General features: G+C 45.1%; 1 protein-coding gene across 3 annotated transcripts in view; it reads left to right on the top strand.

Moving 5' to 3' along the window:
* The window catches only part of LOC137518872 (ankyrin repeat domain-containing protein 29-like), an 83,855-nt gene extending 62,450 nt beyond the window's left edge, over window positions 1–21,405 (top strand). For 2 of the 3 annotated variants that reach the window (XM_068237265.1, XM_068237264.1), the window contains 2 exons: window positions 14,221–14,319; window positions 15,643–21,405. In XM_068237265.1, the coding sequence (XP_068093366.1) occupies window positions 14,221–14,319; window positions 15,643–15,729 (186 nt within the window). In that variant the 3' untranslated portion in view covers window positions 15,730–21,405. The remainder of the gene's footprint in view (window positions 1–14,220; window positions 14,320–15,642) is intronic. The other variant, XM_068237266.1, reaches the window with a different exon arrangement.
* The last annotated feature ends 4,131 nt before the right edge of the window (window positions 21,406–25,536 follow it).

Here is a 25,536-nt window from a genome sequence, read left to right as displayed (position 1 = left end):
ATTGTGATTATCTGTTATGACTTCCTGCCTGCCTTGACTATCCTCCTGAACTCTGATCTTGTACCTCGATATTTCTGATACTCTGTTGCCGAACCCCGGCTCGTTCCTTGACTCTGCTTCTGCCTCCTGATTTTGTACCCCGATATTTCTGATACCCCGTTGCTGAACCCTGCCTGTACTTTGACTCTGCCTTTGCCTCCTGATCCTGTACTTTATCTGTCCGTGTGTGTACGACCTGGCTTGTCCGACCTCGAGAACCGACCTTACCGTTAGAGGCAGTTCCTCGCTCTGTTAGCGATCCTTCCTCCTGAGGGTCACTTTCAGATATCCCTTCCTACTGTCAGTCTGACTCCTCCCGTCTTGGAGAGCTCAAGTCTGCGGAAGGAATCTGTGCAGTACTCCTTACTGCATTGAGGCCTTGTCCTCTTAGTGTTACAGTTACACCAAACACTACACTCTACTCGGGTGATCAGAGGTTAGTTTGTATATCGGATTATCGGTGAGACTGCAGTTCACTTATAATCTGGTATATATCTGTATTTTCGGTGATACTGCAGATCACCGGTAATCAGATACTCTCTGCGCCCACCGATCGTTACAGAACGCCAGACCCAAAAAATGCAAATGGACGCACACACTGACCGTCTGGGCGCACTTGCCACTTCGGTGGAAAACATCAACCAAGTGCTGGGTAGCCACAAGACTATGATTGATGTCCTATCAGGCTCTGTGCGAACCCTCCAGACGTCAGTTGATTCAGTGCGATCCCCTCCTAGTGCTGACATACGTATGCCCGTACCAGATAAATTTTCCGGCCACAAGTCTGACTTCCGGAATTTTCAGAGTAGAGTGTTATCGTACTTCGAGTTGAGACCCCGATCCTCGGGGACTGAGACCCAACGGGTCACCTTTATTAAAACTTTGCTGACTGGTGACTCCCAGTCATGGGCATACAACCTGCCTCCTACCGATACTGCTCTGACCTCGGTAGAGGAATTCTTTAAGGCCATGGCCGTAATTTACGACGACCCTGACCTTGCGGCAACCTCTGAGCGGAAGCTCAAACTTTTGCGGCAAGACAGGGGTTCAGTCGAGGATTACGCGGCAGAATTTCGCAGATGGTCAGTCACGGCCAGATTTGATAATTTTGCCCTCATGGATTACTTCTTGTCTGGGTTGTCGGAGGAGGTCTCCGATTTAATGCTAACCTTGCCCGAGCCCAGGACAGTCGATGAGGCCATCACATCGGCCATTCGAGTCGACCGTCGATTACGCCATCAGAGGCAGATTCGGGGCAGTCACCGTGCCAGGGTAACATCATATGTGGCACCCTCCGCTGCACCCTTAGTAACGCCATCTCCATCTGTCTCATCTCCTCCGGCCTTGCCTCCACCCGAACCAATGCAGATTGGTTGTTCGAAATTGACCCAGGTGGAGCGAAGGCGGAGAATGATGGATCAACTGCCCGAACAAGTCGGGAAACGAATTTGCCTAGGAGTAGTGGGGGGTGACACCCTAGGCACGCCACTTGCACCCCTTAAAGAAAAGAAATTGCTTCTCCCTTGTACAGTTACATGGGAGAAGAAATCTGTGGCCACTGAGGCTTTCATTGACTCAGGCTCAGCGGCCAATTTTATGAACTTTAAGTTTGCTCAGGAGTTGGGTATTCCGCTCACTCCTGTGACACCCCCCATTCAGGTCACGGCAGTAGACGATTCCCCTCTACAACGGAATCGTGCTCTGTCGCAGACCCCGGAGGTGAAGGTCACCATAGGGGTACTGCATGGGGAACAATTATCGTTTTTTGTACTGCACATGTCTACCTCAACTATTATCCTAGGCATGCCGTGGTTGCAACTTCATTCACCTCAAATAGACTGGGCCACGGGTCAGTTAACCACTTGGTCACCTCGTTGTTTTCAGCGGTGTTTGGGGAAGTTGACCTTGGGGCAAACCAGATTTCAGGTGGAAGGGGTACCAGATCAGTATTCTGAATTTTCCGATGTGTTCTGTCCCAAGGCAGCTGATAAATTGCCCCCACATCGTCCTTTCGATTGTCCCATTGATCTCCGTTCAGGTTGTGTTCCCCCCCGGGGTCACTTGTACAATCTATCAGGGCCCGAAAAATTGGCCATGCAGGAGTACATCCGTGAAAATTTGGCCAAGGGTTTCATTCGCCCGTCCCGGTCACCTGCTGGAGCAGGGTTCTTTTTTGTCAAAAAGAAAGACGGAGGCCTGCGACCCTGCATCGATTATCGCGGTCTCAACAAGATTACTATAAAGAATCGCTATCCGTTGCCACTGATAGATGATTTGTTCACTCAGGTTACTGACGCTAAGATTTTTTCTAAGCTAGATTTGCGGGGCGCGTACAATCTGATACGTATAAGAAGGGGCGATGAGTGGAAGACGGCCTTTAATACACCAGACGGGCATTATGAGTACCTGGTGATACCCTTCGGGTTATGTAATGCTCCGGCCGTTTTTCAGGAACTCATTAACGAGGTATTCCGGGAGGTGTTGGGGAAATTTGTACTAGTTTATCTTGATGATATTCTTATCTTCTCCAACAACCTCACTGAACATAGAAACCATGTGAAGTTTGTGTTAAATCAGTTAAGGCAGAACTCGTTATACGCAAAGCTTGAGAAGTGCATCTTCGAAGTAACATCTGTTGCGTTCTTGGGGTACATAATTTCCACCACAGGCCTGTCTATGGATCCTGCCAAGGTCTCCGCTGTTCTGGAGTGGCCACAGCCGGTTGGGTTGAAATCCCTTCAGCGCTTTCTTGGCTTCGCCAACTACTATAGACGGTTTATAAAGGGGTACTCCACTGTCATTGCTCCCCTTACCTGCCTCACTAAGAAGGGGGCAGATACCACTCACTGGTCTCCTGAGGCTTTACATGCTTTTGCCACCCTGAAAGGCCTATTCTGTTCAGCACCCATCCTCAGACATGTGGATGCCTCTTTCCCGTTCATTGTGGAGGTGGATGCCTCGGAGGTTGGGGTGGGGGCTGTGCTGTCACAGCGGTCAGGCTTGCAGGGTAAAATGCACCCGTGTGCGTATTTCTCTCGCAGGTTCTCCCCTGCAGAGAGGAATTACGATATTGGCAACAGGGAGCTCTTGGCCATCAAATTGGCTTTCGAGGAATGGCGACACTGGTTAGAGGGAGCTGAGCATACCATCACGGTTTACACCGATCACAAAAACCTAGAGTACATCGAGGGGGCTAAGAGGTTGAGCCCTCGCCAGGCTCGATGGTCGTTGTTCTTCTCCAGGTTTAGTTTCATTATTACGTACACCCCAGGGAGCAAGAATGTTAAGGCGGATGCTCTATCCAGATGTTTTGAGTCAGAGACAGCACAGCCCTCCATTCCAGAGACCATTATTCCCCAGAAATTAATACTGGCAGCCACTGAAACTTGGGAGGATTGGAGGGAGACATTGGCTCCCTTTCAGCAAGACATTCCGGAAGGGAAGCCCGCAGGGGTCCTGTTCGTTCCTCTGCCTTTTCGCCTGCAGGTTCTTGAGATGTTTCATGCACATAAGAACGCAGGGCATCCTGGGGCATCCAGAACACAGGATCTGATAGCCAGATGCGCCTGGTGGCCTTCCTTGGCAGCGGATTGTAAGGAATACGTAAAAGAGTGTTTGATATGTGCCAAGAGTAAACCCTCCCGGCTGGCACCTGTCTGTACGTTGCAGCCTTTGCCCACCCCGAATGAGCCGTGGACCCACCTGTCCATCGATTTTGTGGGCGAGCTTCCCAGGTCTGAAGGTATGGCGGTCATTTGGGTGATAGTCGACCGCTTTAGTAAGATGGCCCACTTTGTGCCTTTGAAAGGACTCCCCTCGGCTCAGGAATTGGCCGAGTTGTTTATCACTCATGTCTTCCGTTTACATGGCATTCCCGAAGACATAGTTTCAGACAGGGGAGTCCAATTCGTCTCACGGTTTTGGAAAGCTTTTTGCCACCTCATGGGCATAAAGCTGTCTTTTTCATCGGGCTATCACCCACAGACCAACGGCCAGACTGAGAGAATAAATCAGTCTTTAGAGCAATTTTTAAGGTGTTATGTGGCAGAGGCGCAGGACGATTGGGTCAGATTTCTGCCCTTCGCAGAATTTGCCCAGAATAATTTAAAAAACTCGTCCTCCGGGGGGGCGTGGCTAGCAGCCGAGGAAGATGGCCGCTATCTAACTCCACTCTGCACCCTCCGGCCGCTTTAGCCGAGATCCCTCTCGCCGCAGTGCAATAACCCTCACCAGACGAGCCTCACTGGAGCTCCGATACACCCCCGAGCCTGTATGGGAGGTCGCAGAGGGCGAACTTCCAACCGAACACACGCCACACTTTCCTCTTCTTACCGCCGCGGAGAACCCAAGATGGCGCCGGGTGAAAAACAGCGTGAGGCCTCACCAGCTCCGGCCTCTGACGACAGCAGCGCTTCTTCTCTCCGCCCGACGGCTAAAGGAAAACGCAGGCAGACAGCTTCCAATAAAGGTACGGCTGACCCAGACTCCCGAGACCAGGCCTTACTGGGCAAAATAGAGCAACTCCTCCACCGCAAGCTGGATGAGGCCTCTACCAGAATAACTACCCAGCTCAAAAAAGAGATCCGTGAGCTAGGCTCTCGGATAACAGACCTTGAGCAATGCATGGACACAACGGGTGTAGCGCTGGAAGCACACGACCAGGACTTTGAGACAATGCAAATAAAACTAGAAGACTTTGAAAATAGGGCACGCCGTGGCAATCTTAGGATCAGGGGTATCCCTGAGTCAGTTACTGACCTCACATCCACAATAACGGCTCTATTTCAGGAGTTAGACCCGGCAATCCCTATTGAAAGGCTTGAATTTGATCGCATTCACAGAGCACTCACCTCAGTCAAAGCTGAAGGCCCTCCCCGGGACATTATCGTGAAACTGACCTTTTACAATACTAAGGAAGCTCTCCTACGGGCAGCAAGAGATAAACCAGATCTTACCTTTCAAAACTACCAATACCAGATCTTTACTGACTTAGCTCCGGCCACGGTACAACGCCGTCGAGCTATGAAGCCCTTTCTTCAAATTTTAATGGCGCACAACATCAAATATAAGTGGGGCTTCCCCTTTAAGCTGCTATTTACTCACAACTCAAGGCAAATAGTCATTGCTACCCCGGAGGAAGCCCAAAAGAAATTTGAATTATTGAATCTGGCCCTGCCAGCAGGATCCCCAGCAAGTTCTCCTGCCCATAGTCAGCACTCCACACGTTCGGCGCCAATATGGGAAACTGTAAAGGCGCGCCGTACAACATCTAGACGGCGAAGAAGCTCTCCTTCTCCTTCCAGAATGTCCGACCCAGGGTGATATTCAGGACTATCCTTTGTTGTCTGCAACGGGCCCATGCTGTTGGGTCCCACTCTAGAACCTTGGCTCAACTGCTGTTCTTGCTCTTGTTAAATACTTTTTCTTATTATTTTTTATCACGTTTTTCTTGCTTACAGTGCAGCTAAGGTCTAACAAACTATGGTCTAAGTTCCTGACGGACCCTTTATATTTTAAGATAGTGAAGTGTTGCCTCTTATGGCTGTGGTTGAAACGAGTTTATAAACACTCCCCGGACTGTTACTTATAGCTCCACTAACCTTTTTTTTCCTACAGGCGATTAGAAAAATACCGAATAATTACGGACTTTCTTATACTGGAGTTCATATTGCTTAACAATGATTATAGGTTATGTTTTCACTTTAATATTTTACACAGTACAGAAATTTGGGCCTAACAGAAGACTGAAGTTTATTCCAACTACTAAAGGAGAGAACCTCCCATTGTGTTGTAACTATGTGGGTTTAAAACTGTGACGAGAAATTAGTTTTTTTAGAAGCTTAGACGGTAAACTAAGCGGCCGGAGGGGGCCGCTGACCCCCCCTGCCACTTTTTGATGGCCTGGCACCTGACTTTGTCAGCTGCGCTTTCGGCGGTTTGTGTTCATCGAACACAGGCCCGACCGAGACAAGATCCAACATTGTCTCCCCCTGTTTGGTCTCCGTCCAGGGGGACACAACCTCTAATGCTCTTCTTGCATTCTTGGCTCTTACTTTCTATTCTTCTCTTCCTTCTTCCTATCTCTTTCACTTGTTCTGTCCTTAGACTGATCTACCCAAGGAAGCAATGGTCTGTATTCCTGGTACGCATCTCAAGATACCCCATCATTAACCATTGCCATGGCCTTGACAACTAACGCAGAAAATCTAATAATTATTTCCCACAACGTCCAAGGCTTCAACTCCCCTCAGAAAAGAGCTAAGGCCTTCAAATACTATAAATCCTGTAAAGCAGATGTAGTCTGCCTTCAGGAGACCAGGTTCTCGGTTTCCTCCCGCCCTTCCTACCTCAGCTTCCATTACCCGCTGGTTTTTAACTCCTGCGCTAGAGAAAAGGTTAGAGGGGTCACAATAGCCTTTCGTAGGGGGTTGCCCTTTAAATGCATAAAGCAAATAGCCGACCCAACTGGAAGATATGTACTGTTAGTAGGGACACTGCACGACGTTAAGGTGACTATAGCCTCTTATTATGCCCCAAACACTTTCCAAGAAAGGTTCCTTTCCCATCTCATGCAGGTTATAGGACATCACCGTGAGGGAATGTTGATTTTATGTGGAGATACTAATGCAGTTCTGAATGACCTCCTCGACAGATCCAAACCACACGAACGTCTTACCCCCACACAACAGCCAGGGATCCCCAACCCTTCCGCAATTAACACTCTTTTTCGTTCGGAAAATCTCTTTGATGTATGGAGAGAGCTAAACCCCACAACACGAGACTATACTTTTTTTTCAAACCCTCATGGCAGTTTTTGTAGAATAGACCATTTTTTTCTTCAGCAACATTATCTATCTAATGTGTCTAAAGCAAGGATCTTAACAGTACCCTGGTCTGACCATAACCCAGTCTCAATACATCTATCGTCCCTAGTGCCAAAGAGAGCCAGTTATAAGTGGCGTATGAATGACTCCCTTCTCTCAGATAAAGACATACTTGAGAAACTGCACACTTATATCCAGGAATACATAGACGACAACCAGGACTCGGTTACATCCCCCATTTCTTTATGGGAAGCATTGAAAGTAACAATCAGAGGACGGGTTATTGGTCTAGCTTCACATAAAAAGCGACAACGCCAAAAAGACATCCTAGAACTAACCAGTAAATTAGAAATGACTGAGTCTGACTGGAAAGCCAACCCGACCTCAGCATTAAAACTAGAAAGAGACCAACTTAGAACCCAATTAGACCTGAAACTAACTGACGCAGCCGAAAAACAATTACGCTGGCAACGGCACAGATACTATCGCTGGGCTAATAAATCGCACACCCTGCTGGCTAATAAGCTTAAAAACAAAATATACAAACCTCCTACATTGTCAGTTCGTCTACCTAATGGACAGATCTCCTCAGACCCTTCCAAAATAGTGACAGGCTTTCATGACTTCTTGAAAGGACTATATGGTACCCAAGGAGACCCCAATATAGATGAAACCGATACATTTTTAAATGGAATTTCTCTTCCGCGTATCTCTTCAGATTTGGCAGAAATGCTAGGTAGAGATATCTCCTTGGAGGAAGTGCAGACAGCCATAAAATCTATAAAACCTTCAAAGACACCAGGCCCTGATGGGTTCTCGGGATTGTTTTACAAAAAATTCTCGGCTGCCCTGAGCCCTTTATTGGTCTCTCTTTTTAATGCATACAAAAGAGGCCTAATACCAAACACATACTCCCTCCAAGCAGATATTTCAATGATACCCAAATCAGACGCTGACGGGCTGGAGATCCAACAATTTAGGCCGATATCCCTCCTTAACATTGATAATAAGCTTCTTGGGAAAATATTAGTTACCAGAATTAATGGGTTTTTAGGTGATATTATACATAACGACCAAGTTGGCTTTGTACCAGGACGACAGGCCACGGACGCCACACTTAGAGCGGTTGAGGTAATTGAGCTACTACAAAGGAGAAAAATTCCAGGCCTGTGTCTATCCTTAGATATATATAAAGCATTCGACACAGTGTCCTGGAATTACCTGTTCAAAGTACTTGAAAGATGGGGGCTAGGTGACCCTTTCATAACTTGGATAAAAGTTCTATATTCAGAGCCGAAGGCAACTGTACAGTATGCAGGATACTCCTCTCCTATTTTTAATATAACAAGAGGAACCCGTCAAGGGTGCCCACTATCACCTGTATTATTTATCTTGGCGATAGAACCCCTGGCAATAGCCATACGGCAGAACCAGGACATTCAAGGGGTGGAGATGGCGGGAGTCAAGCATAAACTAAACTTATTTGCTGATGATCTCCTTTTGTTTATCACGGAACCCACCACCTCCATCCCAGAATTGCTTTCAGTACTGTCCAAATTCTCCCAAATCTCAGGCCTGAAGGTGAACTCTCAAAAGTCACAACTCCTCAATATTACATTGAGCCTTGACACTTGTCAACACATTAAAGCTAAGTTCCAATTCACATGGTCCAATACCTCAATGGAATATTTAGGAATAAACCTGACGGCCAATTATGAAACATTATTTCAGCATAATTATTACCCCCTTGCCAAACGAATTTCGCAATACCTGGCACAGTGGTCTTCTTACAATCTCTCGTGGCTGGGCCGGATAAATGCTATTAAAATGACCCTACTTCCAAAGATCTTATATTACTTTAGAATGTTACCAGTCCGTGTCCCCCCCCACTTTATACGTATGTTACAGTCAAAGCTATTTAAATTCATATGGAATAACTCCCACTCCAGGATTTCCAAGTCTACTATGTATATTCACAGGACCAAGGGAGGTCTAGGAGTTCCCAACTTAAGCAGTTACTATCAAGCAGCTCAACTAACTCACCTAATTGACCTTTACAAAGGCCCTAAAATGCCAGCTTGGATACTACTCGAAATCCCGGCAGCATCTCCACAATCAATCCAAACCCCTTTATGGCTGCCTAAGCAATCTAGACCTAAATCTCTTGGAATAGTCTTACAACACTATCTTTCAATATGGGATTCTATACGTTTTTCAAAAGGCCTGGTGTCACCTTCTCGGCCCCTGATGTCATTCATAAACAATCCCTTGTTCACTCCTGGTTATGAAGATCCATATGGCTTTAAATGGTGGAGGGAACACGGACTGGAACAGGTTAGGTCACTACTAGGAGGCTCAGGAATTCTCTCTTGGGGAGATCTACAGGAGAGATACCAGATCCCTCCTGTAGAAAAATTTCGCTACATACAACTCAGACATTGGCTTTCCTCCCTTCTTCCATCTCAGACTCAATTTCCTGTAACATTAACCAGGTTCGAGAACTTCTGTATGCACAATCCCTTTATGAAAGGGATTTTATCGGATCTTTATTCAATTTTAACAGACCCACCACCATCCTTCCGCCATGGTTATATGAATAAATGGGAATCGGACCTGAAGGGAGAAAGGTCAAAAGAAGAGTGGGAGGGGGCATGGAATACAATCCCCAAGCTATCACTCAATTTAGCAATAATAGAATCATCTTATAAAGTCCTTCTAAGGTGGTACTGGGTACCAGCAAGACTGGCCCATCTGCCTGGAACAAATGGAGGCTCATGCTTCCGAGGATGTGGAAATAAGGGTGATATGTTACATATGTTCTGGTCATGTACCATGCTCTCGAGGCTATGGTCAAGGGTCTTTAGAATGCTTCAGACCTTGTTCCATAAAACAATCCCTAGAGACCCTTGGATAGCCTTATTGCACGGTAAAATAGACTCCCTCCGAAAACCACAGAGGGTATTGACCCATTTTATCTTTGTGGCCGTGACTCAGACAATAGCACGAGCATGGAAAACTCAATTAGTGCCATTTGGAGAAATCAAGCAAAGAGTGACAACTTTCATGATACAAGAACACCTGGCAGCTATATTAGATGATAAGATGGACAAATATCAGGAAACATGGAATCCTTGGAGAAGGTACATGGAATTAAACTAAGGTGTTGTACCGTATCATTTAGAATAGACCTTGGTAAACTCAGTCTCTCTGTCTTCTCTTCTTCTTCTCCCTTTTCTTCCTTCTTTTCTCTTCCTGGTCCCGCCCCTTTTTTTTCTCTTGTTCACCCTAGTCTACTCTTGGGAACCCAGGATCCCGCTGTCTGATATTAGCCTACAGTAGGTGCATCCCCTCGAGTATAGAATCACTAAAAATTTAAACTTTTTACATATTTGATGTGTGGCCACTGGCAAATCTCAAGTGATTTCATACTCACTATACAATTCTGTTATTGGCACCTACATTGATGAAGATTCTGTTTGACTGTACAATTTGACATGTATACCTCTGTATATACTTTTGTCTCTCTCCAAAATTTTGAAATAATAAAAAATTTTGAAACAGAAAAAACTCGTCCTCCGGATTCTCTCCCTTTCAGGTGGTGACGGGGAGATCACCCAAATTTTCCCCATTACCTATAGCCTCCACTCCTTTCCCAGCCCTGGAGGCCTGGCAAAAGTAATTGAAGGACCTTTGGGGGACGGTTAGAAGTAACCTGGAGAAGGCCTTTTTGAGTCAGAAGGGTCAAGCTGACAAAAGACGGTCGCTGGAGTGGAAGTTCCGACCAGGAGACTTGGTCTGGGTGTCCACACGTCACTTGACCCTAAGACAACCTTCGAATAAGCTTGGTCCCAGGTTTGTGGGTCCATTCCCGGTTGTCAGGAAAGTCAATGATGTTACTTACACCGTTGATCTTCCCTCTAGCATGCGGGGGGTGAGGTCTTTCCACGTGTCCCTTCTTAAGCCAGCAGTCCAGGTGGGTCCCACTCCTCCTCCTCCTGTCTTGGTAGATGCCCAACACGAATATGAGGTGGAGAAGATTCTAGATTCACGCTCTGTACAAAACTCGGTACAATACCTCGTGCACTGGAAAGGGTACGGCATTGAGGAGAGGCAATGGGTACCGGGGACGCGCATGCATGCAGACGAATTAAAAAGGGAGTTTCATGCCTTACACCCCGAGAAACCTGGTGGGAGTTGTCCGGAGTCCACTCCTCGGGGGGGGGGGGGGGGGGGGTACTGTAAGGAAACGCGGAAAAGCCGCCGTCTCTCGAGGTGAGGCGGCTGTTTCCGCGTCCAGCATGGCGTCACAACGCAGAAAAAACGCCGCATGCCGCATGGGCAGTGCGGCGGAATCCGCATTGGTAACGGCGGAATCCACATCAGAGGCGACCCCCGCATTAGATACATTGCAAAACAGTACTGGTGTGGCTGGGACTGATAGTCCACCAAGATTCAGACTTACACGCGCGCGAGCACAGAGGCAGAGTTTAAATAGCAGTTAGAAGGGTGTCGGCTGACCAGCTGGGTCAGCTGACAAATTCCACTGCTCTCATTGGACCAGCAATTAGGGAGGTCCTGGAAAGGTCCTAGAGTATATATACTGCTGGTTGTTCACTTGCTCTTTGTCTGGCGTGCGATCACATATGTGGGAGCACCCAGATCCGTAGTCAGATCCGTTAGTGTGCCGGGACCAGCTGGAGCTGTAATCCTACACTAAGATAGATTCTGTTGATAGCTAAAGTACTAGTTTGATTGTGATTATCTGTTATGACTTCCTGCCTGCCTTGACTATCCTCCTGAACTCTGATCTTGTACCTCGATATTTCTGATACTCTGTTGCCGAACCCCGGCTCGTTCCTTGACTCTGCTTCTGCCTCCTGATTTTGTACCCCGATATTTCTGATACCCCGTTGCTGAACCCTGCCTGTACTTTGACTCTGCCTTTGCCTCCTGATCATGTACTTTATCTGTCCGTGTGTGTACGACCTGGCTTGTCCGACCTCGAGAACCGACCTTACCGTTAGAGGCGGTTCCTCGCTCTGTTAGCGATCCTTCCTCCTGAGGGTCACTTTCAGATATCCCTTCCTACTGTCAGTCTGACTCCTCCCGTCTTGGAGAGCTCAAGTCTGCGGAAGGAATCTGTGCAGTACTCCTTACTGCATTGAGGCCTTGTCCTCTTAGTGTTACAGTTACACCAAACACTACACTCTACTCGGGTGATCAGAGGTTAGTTTGTATATCGGATTATCGGTGAGACTGCAGTTCACTTATAATCTGGTATATATCTGTATTTTCGGTGATACTGCAGATCACCGGTAATCAGATACTCTCTGCGCCCACCGATCGTTACAATAGGTTGCCAAGCATAGGTGCCCCCAGTTTAGGAAGTCAGTTGAAGGTCTCCATCCCCCCAATAGGTAGCCAGGCGTAGGTGCCTCCAGTATAAGTAGCCAGGCGTAGGTGCCTCCAGTATAGGTTACATAGTTACATAGTTACATAGTTATTTTGGTTGAAAAAAGACATACGTCCATCGAGTTCAACCAGTACAAAGTACAACTCCAGCCCGTCCCCCACATACCCCTGTTGATCCAGAGGAAGGCGAAAAAAACCCCACCAGGCATGGTCCAATTAGCCCCAAATGGGAAAAATTCCTTCCTGACTCCAGATGGCAATCAGATAAAAAAAGTCAGGTGTTGGAGCCCTAAGTAAAGGTAGCCAGCTATAGGTGCCCTCAGTATAGGAAATCAGGTGTAGATGCCCTCTGTATAGGCAACCAGCTATAGGCGCCCCCTTGGAAGCTGGCGCCCTGAGCGACCGCTCCGGTCGCTCATATCAAAGGCCGGCTTGCCCTCATGAAATCAAACATTTGCCTGTTCTTTTAAAACAGGGTGGGCAAGAGATTATATTACCTATCTATTTTAATTAACTAATGTAACTTAATGACAGTATGTTTGTTTAGGCTGAAGTTCCTCTTTAAGACCTGTTTCCACTACTGCAAATCTTCAGCGTTTCCCTGCATGCAAATTTGTACGGCGGAAAAACGCAGCCTATTGACATAAGTATTCCTTTTTCAAAAATGCTGCGCTCCCATGTATCCCAGATTTTCTTGTGATGAATTGCTCAAAAGAAATAGAGAACAAAACAAAACATAGTGTGATACTGCTTCAAACAATTTCCTTTTCACACCACCCAGTGTTGTGACCAATATCCCATACACGTACACCACGGCTCATAGGGTTATACAGGTCCTCACCATGTGTAATGGCTGTCAAATCACAGACAGCAAACCAGCACCATATCTAATCTCCCAGGGCATGCAGATATCCACCGAGTCATGTGTGGCCTCTCACCTCACTCTCCGCTGTCCAGATTATAAGACAGCAACAGCGCTCAGTGTCTCAACCGGAATATTCCAAGCAGCTCCCCCAAACGATACCACTCCTCTATAGCAGATTCCTCATATCAGCCTAATAACTGAAGGACTTGACATAGCGTAAAACCATTAACATTTATTAAGAAGATAAAAGTAGTGCACTCACATGTAACCAATAAAATCAAGCATGTATCAAACAGAGCTCTTTCTCGCCAGCCTCGTACGCCTGTAGCTCCGCCCTACGCGTTTCGTGCATGCGCACTCATCAGGGGCTGATTTCATCTATTGACATAAGTAGACTGCCATCCAATTTGCATGTGGGGAAAAAAAATCAGATGGCATGCAGCATTTAAATACATTGTGTATTCTAATTCCTATAGCTATGCATGGCACAGCTGGAGGGATTTGGATGCCTCTCACATCACAACTATGCTGGCATCGCATCCCGCAAGACACATATGCTGTGCACAGTGGAAACGGGTCCTAAGCCTAAGGCCTCGTTCACATTAGGGACATTTCAGTGAACTTTTCACAGCACATTGCCCTGTGCGTTCTGGAAGGTATTGATTTTCCTATGTAATTAAATGTACCTCATTCAAATCTATGCACTGCACTGAGCTGCGTTACAAAAACGGAGTGTCGCATGCATTTCTGTGCATTTAGCTGTAAAGCGCACATCAATGCAAGTGAATGGGTGTGCTTTTTTAGTGCATACAAGTGCATAAAAGCGCATGCGTTTTTTACCCCTAATTGAAAAAAATAAATACATTTTCATATCAAAACAAAGCTTTATTGACAACTGCTACAATAAGCAAAACTTGCTTAAAAAAAGTGCACAGCAACGCACTGAAACGCGCAGTAAAGTGTGCACGCGCTTTTAAACGTTTCTCAACACACCCAATGTGAATGAGACCTAAAACTAACTTTATTCACCTTGAACTAATACTAACACTTAACATTCCTTTCACTATTCCTTCAACCCAGAATGGATCTACAGCGCTCCATGCTGCAGTGCTTGGTGGGAGCATCAGATCAGTGGCTCTTCTCCTGGAAGCAGGCGCCATTCCCACTATTAGAAATAAGGTTAGTTAGCACATCTTAACATTTGTAAAGGATCCGTTCACCCAGAAGTAATACTGTATTTTAGTTATAATTACTGTCATTTGCTGGCTTCAAATGAACTCCAAGAGGAAGAAAGTCCCTCTACTCTCTACTCCCTAATTGTGTCTGTTTCTTAAAGAGGAGCTGTTAGGTATAGGGTCTCAGAGAAAAAAAACACATATATCAGTAGCTAAATATTGGCTGTACTTACATTACATATGCATTTCACTGTCCACGTTTGGATTTCACAGAATTTTTATATAGTATTTGCAGAGAATGATGCTCCTGACAGCTCATGGCAGGTTCCATGTTTGTCTGTCTCCTATGAAGCCAATTGTGATGTAATATCCTCCCTGCTTCCTGATGATTCGACTCACAAAAAAGATCAGGATCAAAGATTCTAATGGTTCATGATCCAAACAACACTACTGTGCAGTGAATATTAATTAGCCATGTGGCTAGGAACAATAGCGGACTCATGCAGTATACTCTAACTGAACATGTGCCCTGTGATTTTTCAGTGCTCTGAGTTTTAGGCTGCTGTTACAAGCTGCTGTAACATGAGCCTGTAACTTCCCACTGTGAAAGCAACCTTAGGGCGGGATAGGGAAATTAAGGGGAGGACCCAAGATAGTGCAGTGGGGAGAAGCAGCCCCAGAATGCTTTGCAGTATCTGTTATGCGTCCTGCCGGCCTCCTTAGGAGCTTGGGAATAACGAGCCTTACTGTTCAGCAAACATCAAAATAAGAGATATTTTTAACTTCAGTATTGCCTTTTTGGCTACCTTCAAAACTGTTTAACACAGGAGAATAGAGGTTTAAATTAGCTTTTGCAGCCTGAAAGTTACTCTTTAAAGCTACTTGCCAAAAGTCCACTTTTCTAGTCATGTGATATATTGGTGACAAAATTAGTGGGCTACGGTAAAACTACAAAGCAAGCCTTCATTTGTTGGAAGTATTTGTGCTTGTTGCCTTCCTTGCCACAATAGCAGTATAGGGGGCGGGCGATATTGTGGCTGGGAATGCGAAGAATCACTCGCATTCCCAGCCTGTCGGGTCCTGACAGCGAAACCGGAAGTAGCCGCCGGCTGGGAAGTGAGGATCGGAGAGACACGGCGAGGGCACCGATCAGCTACAAGGGGCTGAGGGAAGCCTCAGGTGAGTAAAACACTTTTTTTTAGTTAGGTGACTTAAGTGCCTCTTTAATGAGCGTACTCTGATAATATAGACATTCAGATAAGTATTTAGGGAGCAGCTTAGGAAGATTGTATTTAGAAATAACATTCCATTTTTTTTTTCTTTTTAGGCCAATGAATTACCAGCAGACCTTACCAAAAATGAACGAATACTACGCCTGTTGAAGTCAAAAGAAACAAAGAGCATTCAACCTTAAATTAGCACTTATTTATATTTATTTCTTCTCAGAAATGTGTGCAGCCCTGTAATACTGCTGCAAGACTGATACCCAGCTGGTTGTATACCTAGTGCTAATTTATTCTTTGTGAAGGCTTGCATCTATCCAGGCCATAGTACAATATTTCAAAAACAAAGGTAGTTTCAGCTGGGCATTTTCTTTTTGTGTTCTCAAATATATTAATTTTACAAGTTCCTTCGCTGAGGCTTTGTATTGTCCTTCAAATCGAGGCTGCGCTTCTCTTCTGTGTCAAGCTGAAGCTCGGCTTCAAATATAAAACTTATCTAAGCCATTGGATCCTAAGAGATCCCTCTGTGTCCTCCACTGCTCACCGGGAACCTCCAGCTGATTGGGGCCCCTCCTATGCTGACACGAGCGTGGCCATGATGCAGCCGTACGAGCATGGCCATGTCTGCGCAGTAGCACTAAGTGGCTCCGGCTGCTGTACATGCGCAGCAGGTAATCTTCGGATGGTTTGAACACGGCAACAGAAGACCGGAGGACGCAGAGGGAAGCCTCAATAGGATCCAGAGGCTTCCCTCTCAAGTATTTGTTTTTATACCTGAGCTTTGGCTCGGGTACACTTGAAGTGTCTAGGTTTTTCCATCACTTTTATTAGAACTGAAAAAGTTGCTCAGAGATGAAACGTCTTACAGAACACAGATATTGTGTCCAGATGAAGCTGCCTTGTTATGTTTTCCTTGGATGAGTTGTATTATTTAAAGCACCACTCCAGGAACAAATGTTTTCCTACATCTATTTAGGTTTTAGGTGGTCATTTGCAGAGCTTCTTCTGTGTAGAAGCAGGTGTCAAATCAATTTTAAAGTATGTGGTTGGGAGTCCAGAAACTGGCTGCTTCCTGCACCACAGACTGTCATTGTTATAGACAGAAATCTTCTCAGAGAATCAGTCCGTGCCTTTCCCCTTGCGGTCCGAATAGCCGGATGGTGCAATCCAGCAGCAGCCCATCCCAATCACTCCATTCTGTTGCTTCTGGTCATGTGATAAAAATTATAAGATCTGTGCCAGTGGACAGCCTATAAAGAACATCTGATTCTAGCTAAGTAAACTATATGTAAGCTTGCATCATGTGCATCCTTACAAACTTGCCAGCTTTACTGATTCTCTAAAACAGCTTTTCAATAAGACCTAGTGGTCCTTCAAAAAGCAGACAGTTCTTACTACTTGACATGTTGCATGACTCCCAATTTCATGTGACAATGGGGGTTATGCACTAAACGGCGTTAAGCAGAATAACGTGCACAAAGTACAGATATACAGACATAATTTTGCTTATCGCAGATTAGTGCATACATCCCTGTGCATGTGTCCTGCATTTGTGCAGAATCTGGGGTATGATAATGCCAGGAGGCTTGTCTACATGTTTGCTAACTGGAAGTACCTAAAGAGTGCGTCTCCACTAGGGACTTCTTGGATCCTAATTTTATAGTTATATAGCAATTTAAGAGGGGTACCCAGTCAGTTAAAAAGGAACTGTAGAGAAAATAAAGTAATAAAGTTGCTTAATTTTTTACAACATTATTTTATAGATTATTTATTCAGTATTTGCCCATTGTAAAATCTTTCCTCACTCTAATTTACATTCTGAAATGTATCACAGGTGCCGACAACTTTAGTCCTGCGAGGCCATCTCTGTGGAATGTTCGCTTACTGAGAGTTCTTTGCGCACAGGGAGATACTGTTTGCTTGGCAGTTGGACACAGTCATTATTTCCCGCAATTCAGCAAGGTTTGCAGACAGGAAGCTGTCATGGCTATTGTCCTGACATCACAATGTGGGAGGGGTTTCATCACAATATTAGCCATACAAATGTCCCTGATGATCTATTGGAGAAAAGGTAAATGATTTATTGTGGGAAAGTGGGTATCATCTACTGATTGGGATGAAATTCAATTCTAGGTTAAAGCTCCTCTTTAAGTTATAGAGAACCAAAAGCACCAATACTTTTTTTGTAAGAGGGCTAAAGGAACCCAAAAGCCCTCTCTGAAAAGCACTGTAAAGTACAGTAGTATACTTAAAACCCATCCAAAAGGACAAATTGAGAAACATACAACACTGCCTGTATAACTTGTTAGGAGTGCTCTTTTTCATAGTGCAGTGGGAGAAGGGCCGTCGCTGCCTTTAAGGCAAAGGGGTCAATTGCCCCAGGGCCCCCAAACACAAGCAGATGTGTAAACAGATCCTATGTTAGGATCTGTTTGCATCTGCCACTTAAAAAGGAGCAGGAATAAACAGGAGTGGACTACACTGCACTGCACATTCCCAACCAGCACAATTTTTCTGGAGATCGCAGACACTGCAGATGCTTGTGTTATCTACGCAAGCCTATGAGAAAGGACAGTGTCCCCCCTCCGTTCTAGATCTTCTCACCTGTCAGTTGGATAGCGTACTGGAAAGACTGCTGCCTTTGATGTGGGACAGCTCCCTAATGATCCTGGTTTATCTGTGGAGTGCGCCCTAAGTGGCTGCAGCTCTGCCTGTCAGGAGAAAAGCGCAATTTAATGTTGTGTCTGCCTGTCTGTCTGTGTCTTCCATCGCCATTTGGATCTTGCACCACTGCTAGGCACGGGGGGCAGGCACTGGTATACATCTATCTAAATCCTGGCAGAAACATAGGGCTCTCATTGGATTGCAAAAGACAAACAGGAATCCTACTTAGCACCAGGAAGAATTCACTCTTGGCACCAATGAGAATCCACGCTGTTAGAATCCTACCTAAGGGTAAACCTGGACATTAATATTCAGGCAATTGCTGTAGAGGTGGGTTCATATAGAAAATTGTTTACATTAAGGCCCAATTTACAATTAATCAGTTGCTCTCAGTTATAACTGAAAGGAAAAACTGATTTTCAAAGTAATGCCCATGTTTCCCAATGGCTCCGTTCACACTATACTCTGAAAGATTTTTCATAATGCACTACTGTGGAGAAGAAAAATAAAGTGGAAAAGTGATAAAACCAGAGCCGGATCATCCACAATGCAATTCTAGGCAGTTGCCTAGGGCCTGAACAGAATCTAGGGGGCTGGTGGATGCAAGCCCCACCAAATCTTACTAAGAAAGCCAGGTGATCATCAGCAGTGGGCAAAAATTGGTATCTTGCCTAACCTGTCTGATAGTTGTGTACAGTTTTACAACAGGTGTGCAAACTATTTGTTTTTTTTTTCCAGAATAGGAAAGAATTAGAACTGTCAGGTTTAAATTGCTATTCCTCTCATATTGTCCTGAGGGAAAGAGGCAATGTGACCCAGTAACAGTCTGTGGAATTCTATAATTTCACTAATCACCTACTGTGCAACTATGCTATAGCTATGATTATCTAGCCAGGTTAGAATAGAGTTTTATGATTTTTCCTTTGATGTGTTTTCATTCTGCTAGGCATGCATGAACCTTACCTGTGCATGCTCGGTACACTGAAGGAACCCATTCCACCTGCTGGGTCACATATGTATAGAGAGACCCAGCGATGGAACAGTGGGGTATAAGAATATCCAAGAAGCCTCTAGACTATCCAGAGGCTTTCCACTACTGAGGAAAGTATCTATCTTTTTTAATTTAAATTTGCTTCAGGATTGCTCTATAGTAAATGATGCAGGAATTAATGTTACACCGTTATGGACTGAGCACACAAAGATACTACCTACAGTTCTGGTGATTGAAGGGGGGCTCCAGCCATCCATAAGGTTCCAGATCAGTTAGGTATAGGTTCCAGATCAGAGTATGCATCTGTTTTCAAATAATAGTGCAAGTGTTAGGATTCCCCACTATGTTGACTCCCACACTGGTGGTAGGCATGGGCTCTCCCAGGGCACACAGTCTAAGTAGCTACGGTTCTTCACCAGAGCACCTCGCAAGTCGCAAGGGATGATGGGCTGCCACCCCTAATGGGCAATGGACACTTTGCTGCCTAATAGCCCCCAGGTCACAGCACCCAGGATTGCTCCACCAGTGAAGGAGAGAATGAAGTGCAAAAGGTGGAACAGGTATAGGCTGATGTCTTGGAGGAGGATGCTAACATAAGTAACAAGCTCAGTCTGGGACAGGCAGCAGACAATTGTAAACGTAGACAAGCCGAGCAGTCAGGGCAGGTGGAGTTCAACTGAGGTCAGAATTGGAGAAGTCAGAAGAGCAAAACAACAAGCTGGGTCAATATAAAGAATAGCCACTACATGGCAGCAAAACTCCACTCAAAGCTGCAAAGGATACAGCAGTGTGATGCAGCCTGTGACCTGTTTAAAGTGATCTTACCTAGGGGGTCAGGGCATACAGAAATGATTGATGCCATACAGCCTGCTCTCCTGGAGAGATGCATTACTGGTTTTGGATGTGTATTGGAAATGATAACTTGCAATATGCTTTAAGAAGTAAGTTTTGTAACATGTAGGAGGATAGACATGTTCTTCCTCAGAATTGAGGTTGATAGTTTTGCAGCAACTGTAATAATAGTTTATCTGAGGACCTAACACACTCCTATTCAACTTCATATGCATGTATTTCAGTATAACAAATCTAGTTTACATCTATGCAATGCAGAGTGCTTCTATGGCTTTAACACAAGGCGGTATTGTACAGGGATAACAGATTCAAGTCTTTAAAGCTGAACTAAAGTCATGAAAGATATATATGGAAAGTAACATACATATATCTTTCCACAATCAGCTGCTCCATTTACATGTCATGATGGTAAATTTGCACCACGATATGGCCACTCAGGACAATAGGCACACATAAAGGACTCTCTAATTCTATACTAGCTGTATCTCAGGCAGAAGACATTGAACCACCCTTCCATACACTTCAACTCTTGCTGTCTTGCAGACTCCCACCCCTGCCTTGTTAAGGCCTACCTCCCAAAGGCAGCAAGCAATATAGTAAGGCTAGCTTTAGCGATAGTAATTACACTGCTAAAATGTCTGGTTCTGCAGATAAAACTCTGTTTCTTGGGCTACTTTAGTTCCCCTTTAAAGAGACACTGAAGCAAAAAATCAATTATGATATAATACATTGGTGGTGTAGTACGGATAATTACTAGAACATTAGTAGCAAAAAAGTCATATTTTTATTTTAAGTTATACAGCTTTTTTTTTTTTTTTATAACATTACATCTTTCTCTAATATTTGCAGTTTACACACTACTCAGCATTCTAAATGTTTTTTACAGAACAGGCAGTGAACTTTTGACCTGTCCTGAACTGTTCTCTGCAAAAAAAAAAAAAACAGTTAAGATAACAGCCTTCAGAGGAGCTCTCTGCAACTTTGAAAGTGGTGGAGCGCAATGGCAATTTGCATAGATAACAACTGGAGTTTCTTAACTCTTCCTGTACTGGAAACAACATTAGACGTATGTCTCTGCTCCTAATACTTTATTTCTTAGCTGTACTACACATACAAATCATTATATCATACATTTTTTTTTCCTTCAGTGTCTCTTTAAAACTACAATGGCTAGCTATGTGTGTTTGCCAAAATAAAGATATGGGTGCTGTCCTCACGTCAGTTTACAAATATACCTGTACCTTAATAATAATTACTTGAATATGTGTTCCCAGGTAGTGTTTATAGAATTGCATAAATCAGCATTATATAAAGCTTTTTCTGGGAAGGATTTTTTTTTAAAATGTTAGTCTGATTTCTTATGGATACATGTCAAAGTTGTCTCTAGTTAAATAAAATATGTGAAAATGCAAACTTTTTAATTCAGAAGAGTTCTCTCTTTTTTGTTACACACTGTGGCACTGATCTGTACAATCAATTCTGTAAATAATTTTGTTTATTATACTTGTCCTTAAAGGGATACTGTAGGGGGGTCAGGGGAAAATGAGTTGAACTTACCCGGAGCATCTAACGGTCCCCCGCAGACATCCTGTGTTGGCGCAGCCACTCACCGATGCTCCGGCCCCGCCTCCGGTTCACTTCTGGAATTTCAGACTTTAAAGTCTGAAAACCACTGCGCCTGCGTTGCCGTGTCCTCGATCCCGCTGATGTCATCAAGAGCGCACAGCGCAGGCCCAGTATGGTCTGTGTCTGCGCAGTACACTCCTGGTGACATCAGCGGGAGGGAGGACACGGGCGTGCAGGCGCAGTGGTTTTCTGACTTTAAAGTCAGAAATTCCAGAAGTGAACTGGAGGCGGGGCCGGAGCATCGGTGAGTGGCTGCGCCAACACAGGATGTCTGTGGGGGACCATTAGAAGCCCCGGGTAAGTTCAGCTAATTTTCCTCCGACCCCCCTACAGTATCCCTTTAAGGCTGGTTTTACATTGACCATTGCGTTGGAGTGTGATGTTCTGCCCCATCACATCTCACCGAACCATATAACCCTGCGGCAGAATGCGCAAAAAGGGTCATGTGCATAGCGCCGCCCCCCCCCCCCCCCCTCCCCTTCCACACAACCGTTGCCGCCCGACACCCAGTGACGTACTTCCAGCTGGACAGGAGGTATGTCACTGGGATTCCTGGGTTTCCCTGTCACATTCATGTTGTTCCGCGCATGCCCCACAATTTTCTGCCTCGCAAATTGACTTTTATTACTTCTGCCGCTGCTGCCTCGCTGTGGAAGTCCGACAGTAACATGCTGTTTACTTTGCGGCAGCTCGGTGACCGATAGGGAACTTCTGGCGTGACGCAGTAAGTTGCATTGCATTGCCTTGACGTTGTGTTACCTTGTGGTAAAAGGGGGAACACAATGCACACTTGCAAGGCAAATCTAAAAGGGGCCTGAAGGAAACCTGAATAGAAAATGGAAATGACTTAAAAATACTACTGACCTGGCCATAGCGCTAACTCTGCCTCCAATCTCCTCTCCGTCACTGGGGCAGATTTATAAAGGTCTAGAATTTTTTTTGTCAGCTATTAGTTTGCTGGGGGGCCGGGTGCACTGATGTTATGTCCCTGAATGTGCACCTTCATTGACTGACATTATGTGCATCAAAATATGAGATTATAGCAATCCGATGTATTATCTGCGTTATAACAATGGAATCTGCTGCATTGTATTACAACCGACATAGTGTGAGCTGTCCATAGGAATATAAAGAATAGTAGAAGGATATCATGTTGACAGATAATAAAAGTTTATTAAGTAGAAAACGCACACATCCTATATTACAGCATCCAGGGGAGTAACTATTGCCCCCACGATTGTGTGTGTGTGTAATGGGGGGGGGGGGGGGGCGCTCACAGTGTTGAGGTAGGGAAACAAGTGAATCATTGAATCATAACAGGAGGTGTATGCCATAGGGGAGGGAAAGAGGGAAGTATGCCCTGTTAGTAGGAAAAGGGAGGGGGTGATGGCAGTAGAAATTAGCGCCAACTGCATTCTGGCATCCACTTCAATATGGCACCCACTGCAACTTGACACTTTGTGCTGTTTAGCACACACTAGAACTTGGGGCACACTGCAATTTGGCTTTCAGTGATGCTTAGCACCCACTGCACCATGTGGCACCCATTGCTATTTAGCACCCATAGTTGCTTGGCACCCACTGGAACTTGGCGCACACTCTAATTTAGCACCCACTGCTGCATAGAACCCACTGTAACTTGGCACCCACTGCTGTTATAGCACCAACTACAACTTAGCACCACTGTTGCTTGGCTCCTACTACTTTTTTGTTACCCCCTACTTGGAACTTACTACTTATTACTTAGCAGCCCAGTATCTATCAGTGCTACTGCCACGCGAATCTACTGGTCACTAACTGCCTACCAGTAGAATCTAACCATCACTTTCAGCCTGCCACTAGAATCTGAATATTAATTACAACCTGGCAATATAACCTACCAACCACTACCTACCCACCACAAGTATCTGAATATCACTACCACCCTACCACTAGAGTCCACCAGTCCATGACTGGAATCAGAATATTACTAAAACTCTGCCACTAGAAACTAGAATTTATCAATCACCACTAGTCTGCCAGTTACCTACCAGTCGCTACTAATTTGCCTGTAGTGTGTACTGATTGGTACTGGCCTGTGCCTAGAATGCTACCAGCCTGCTACTACAATCAGCCGATCAATTCCAGCCTGCCAATACAATCTATTTGTCACTAACAACTTGGGGGAACCTTGGGGGGGGGGGGGGGGGGGCAGACACTAGATCACTAGTGAATACTGTGAGAGGGATGCAGGGACCACTAGGCCAAAAGGGATTACCTGTGAGTGGGATAGGAGGACAAATAGATCATCAGGGCTTACAGTAACACTAAGTAGGAGGGGGGTACTACTAGACCATCAAGGAAAGCTATATGGGGGATCATTAGACCACCAGGAAATACTATGAGGGGGATGGAGGGACCACTAGATCACCAGGGTAGATTGTAAGGGGGAGGGGGCCCATTCAAAGTCTTGCGGGGGCAGCAATTTCTAATTACAGCCATGAATTAAATTAATTTTTTTATTTAATTGATCTAATTGTAATTGGGAAGAGCGTTTTCACTTGAAAAAATGTTTTTTCAAGGCAATCCTTGAATATCAAAAAAGGCAAGGAATAGGGAGCTCAGAGCTGGTATGAAAGTATAAATTTAATTATAATTAGCAACACCTAGTTACAAGACCACTAGACAGACAACAGATGAACTACATATACCCCCCCCCCTCCCCCCTTAAAAACACTGCTGGGGCTAGCTGACATCTGGGACTGAAAACATGGTTCCACTGGAGTGCACTCCTATATAAACAAAACGCATGCATGCATTAATTCTTCTGCCTTCAGCTGCCCATCTGAAAGAGGCCTAAGGTAAGTATCTAACTTTTCTTCTCAAGTTACAGGTTCGCTTTAAGTTACTACGCTTAAAAATGGCAGTGACAGCTTCTCGGGAGTGTAATCCAGGACGCACATGGATGGGACAGATCATGCGCCCAAGCTGTGCCCCAGTCGCGCCGGAGCTTTTAAAGAAGGGCCACAACAGCACTATTGAAAAAAAGAACTAAGGGGCCACTTGGATTATGAGGAGCTGGTAAAAGCCCCAGGTATGGTGAAATCTTGTTTTATGAGTTCAGGTGTTCATTGAAGCACATTTCTATTATTTTATTCCCCCAGTATATTTGTGTGCCATGGTCATTGTCACATACAGTAGGAGTAGCTTGAAGAACTAAATAAAAATTCTATCATACTCAGATTTCTGCAAAGGCCCCAGCCAACAGAGGCGGAGGCAGGTAATTTAGGCACTGCATGGTGCCTGGTAATTTAGGCGCCGCCATAGACCCCAATGCTAATTGGACAAATTACACACTGGGTGTCAGCATTAGAGTCCAATATAAATTAAATACACATAGAGAAAAAACAGAGATGTGTGCTCTATCCAGGTTCATCTGACTATATACTGGCTGCCTAATTGTCTATCGACTAACTAAAATGGCATAGCATTTGCAAATAGCATCTGCTTGCCAGAATTTGCAGGGTCTAAAGCTGGGAACACACTAGGCAGAATCGCATATGCATTTTCCATAGCACATGGTGGAAAACATATATGCGATTCTGCCTAGTGTATTCCTACCCTAAAACTAATGTTTTGTGTGAGTTAGTTTTAGACCCTGCACATTCTGGCAAGCAGATGCTAGTTTTTAACTAGTCAGTAGACAATTTTAACTAGTGCCATTTTAACTAGTCAGTAGACAATTAGGCAGCCACTATATAGTCAGGAGAACCTGGACAGAGCACATATTACTTTGTTTTTTTCTCTCCATGTGCAGTTGCAATCCTTTCCCTTTCTGGGGGCAGGGGTGTGGGGGGAGGTACGGATGGTGCCCATAGTGGTGGCA

The sequence above is a fragment of the Hyperolius riggenbachi genome, chromosome 5, assembly GCF_040937935.1.
Source record: "Hyperolius riggenbachi isolate aHypRig1 chromosome 5, aHypRig1.pri, whole genome shotgun sequence".
Taxonomy (NCBI): Eukaryota; Metazoa; Chordata; class Amphibia; order Anura; family Hyperoliidae; genus Hyperolius; species Hyperolius riggenbachi.
This window is presented reverse-complemented; position numbering and strand designations above follow the sequence as displayed.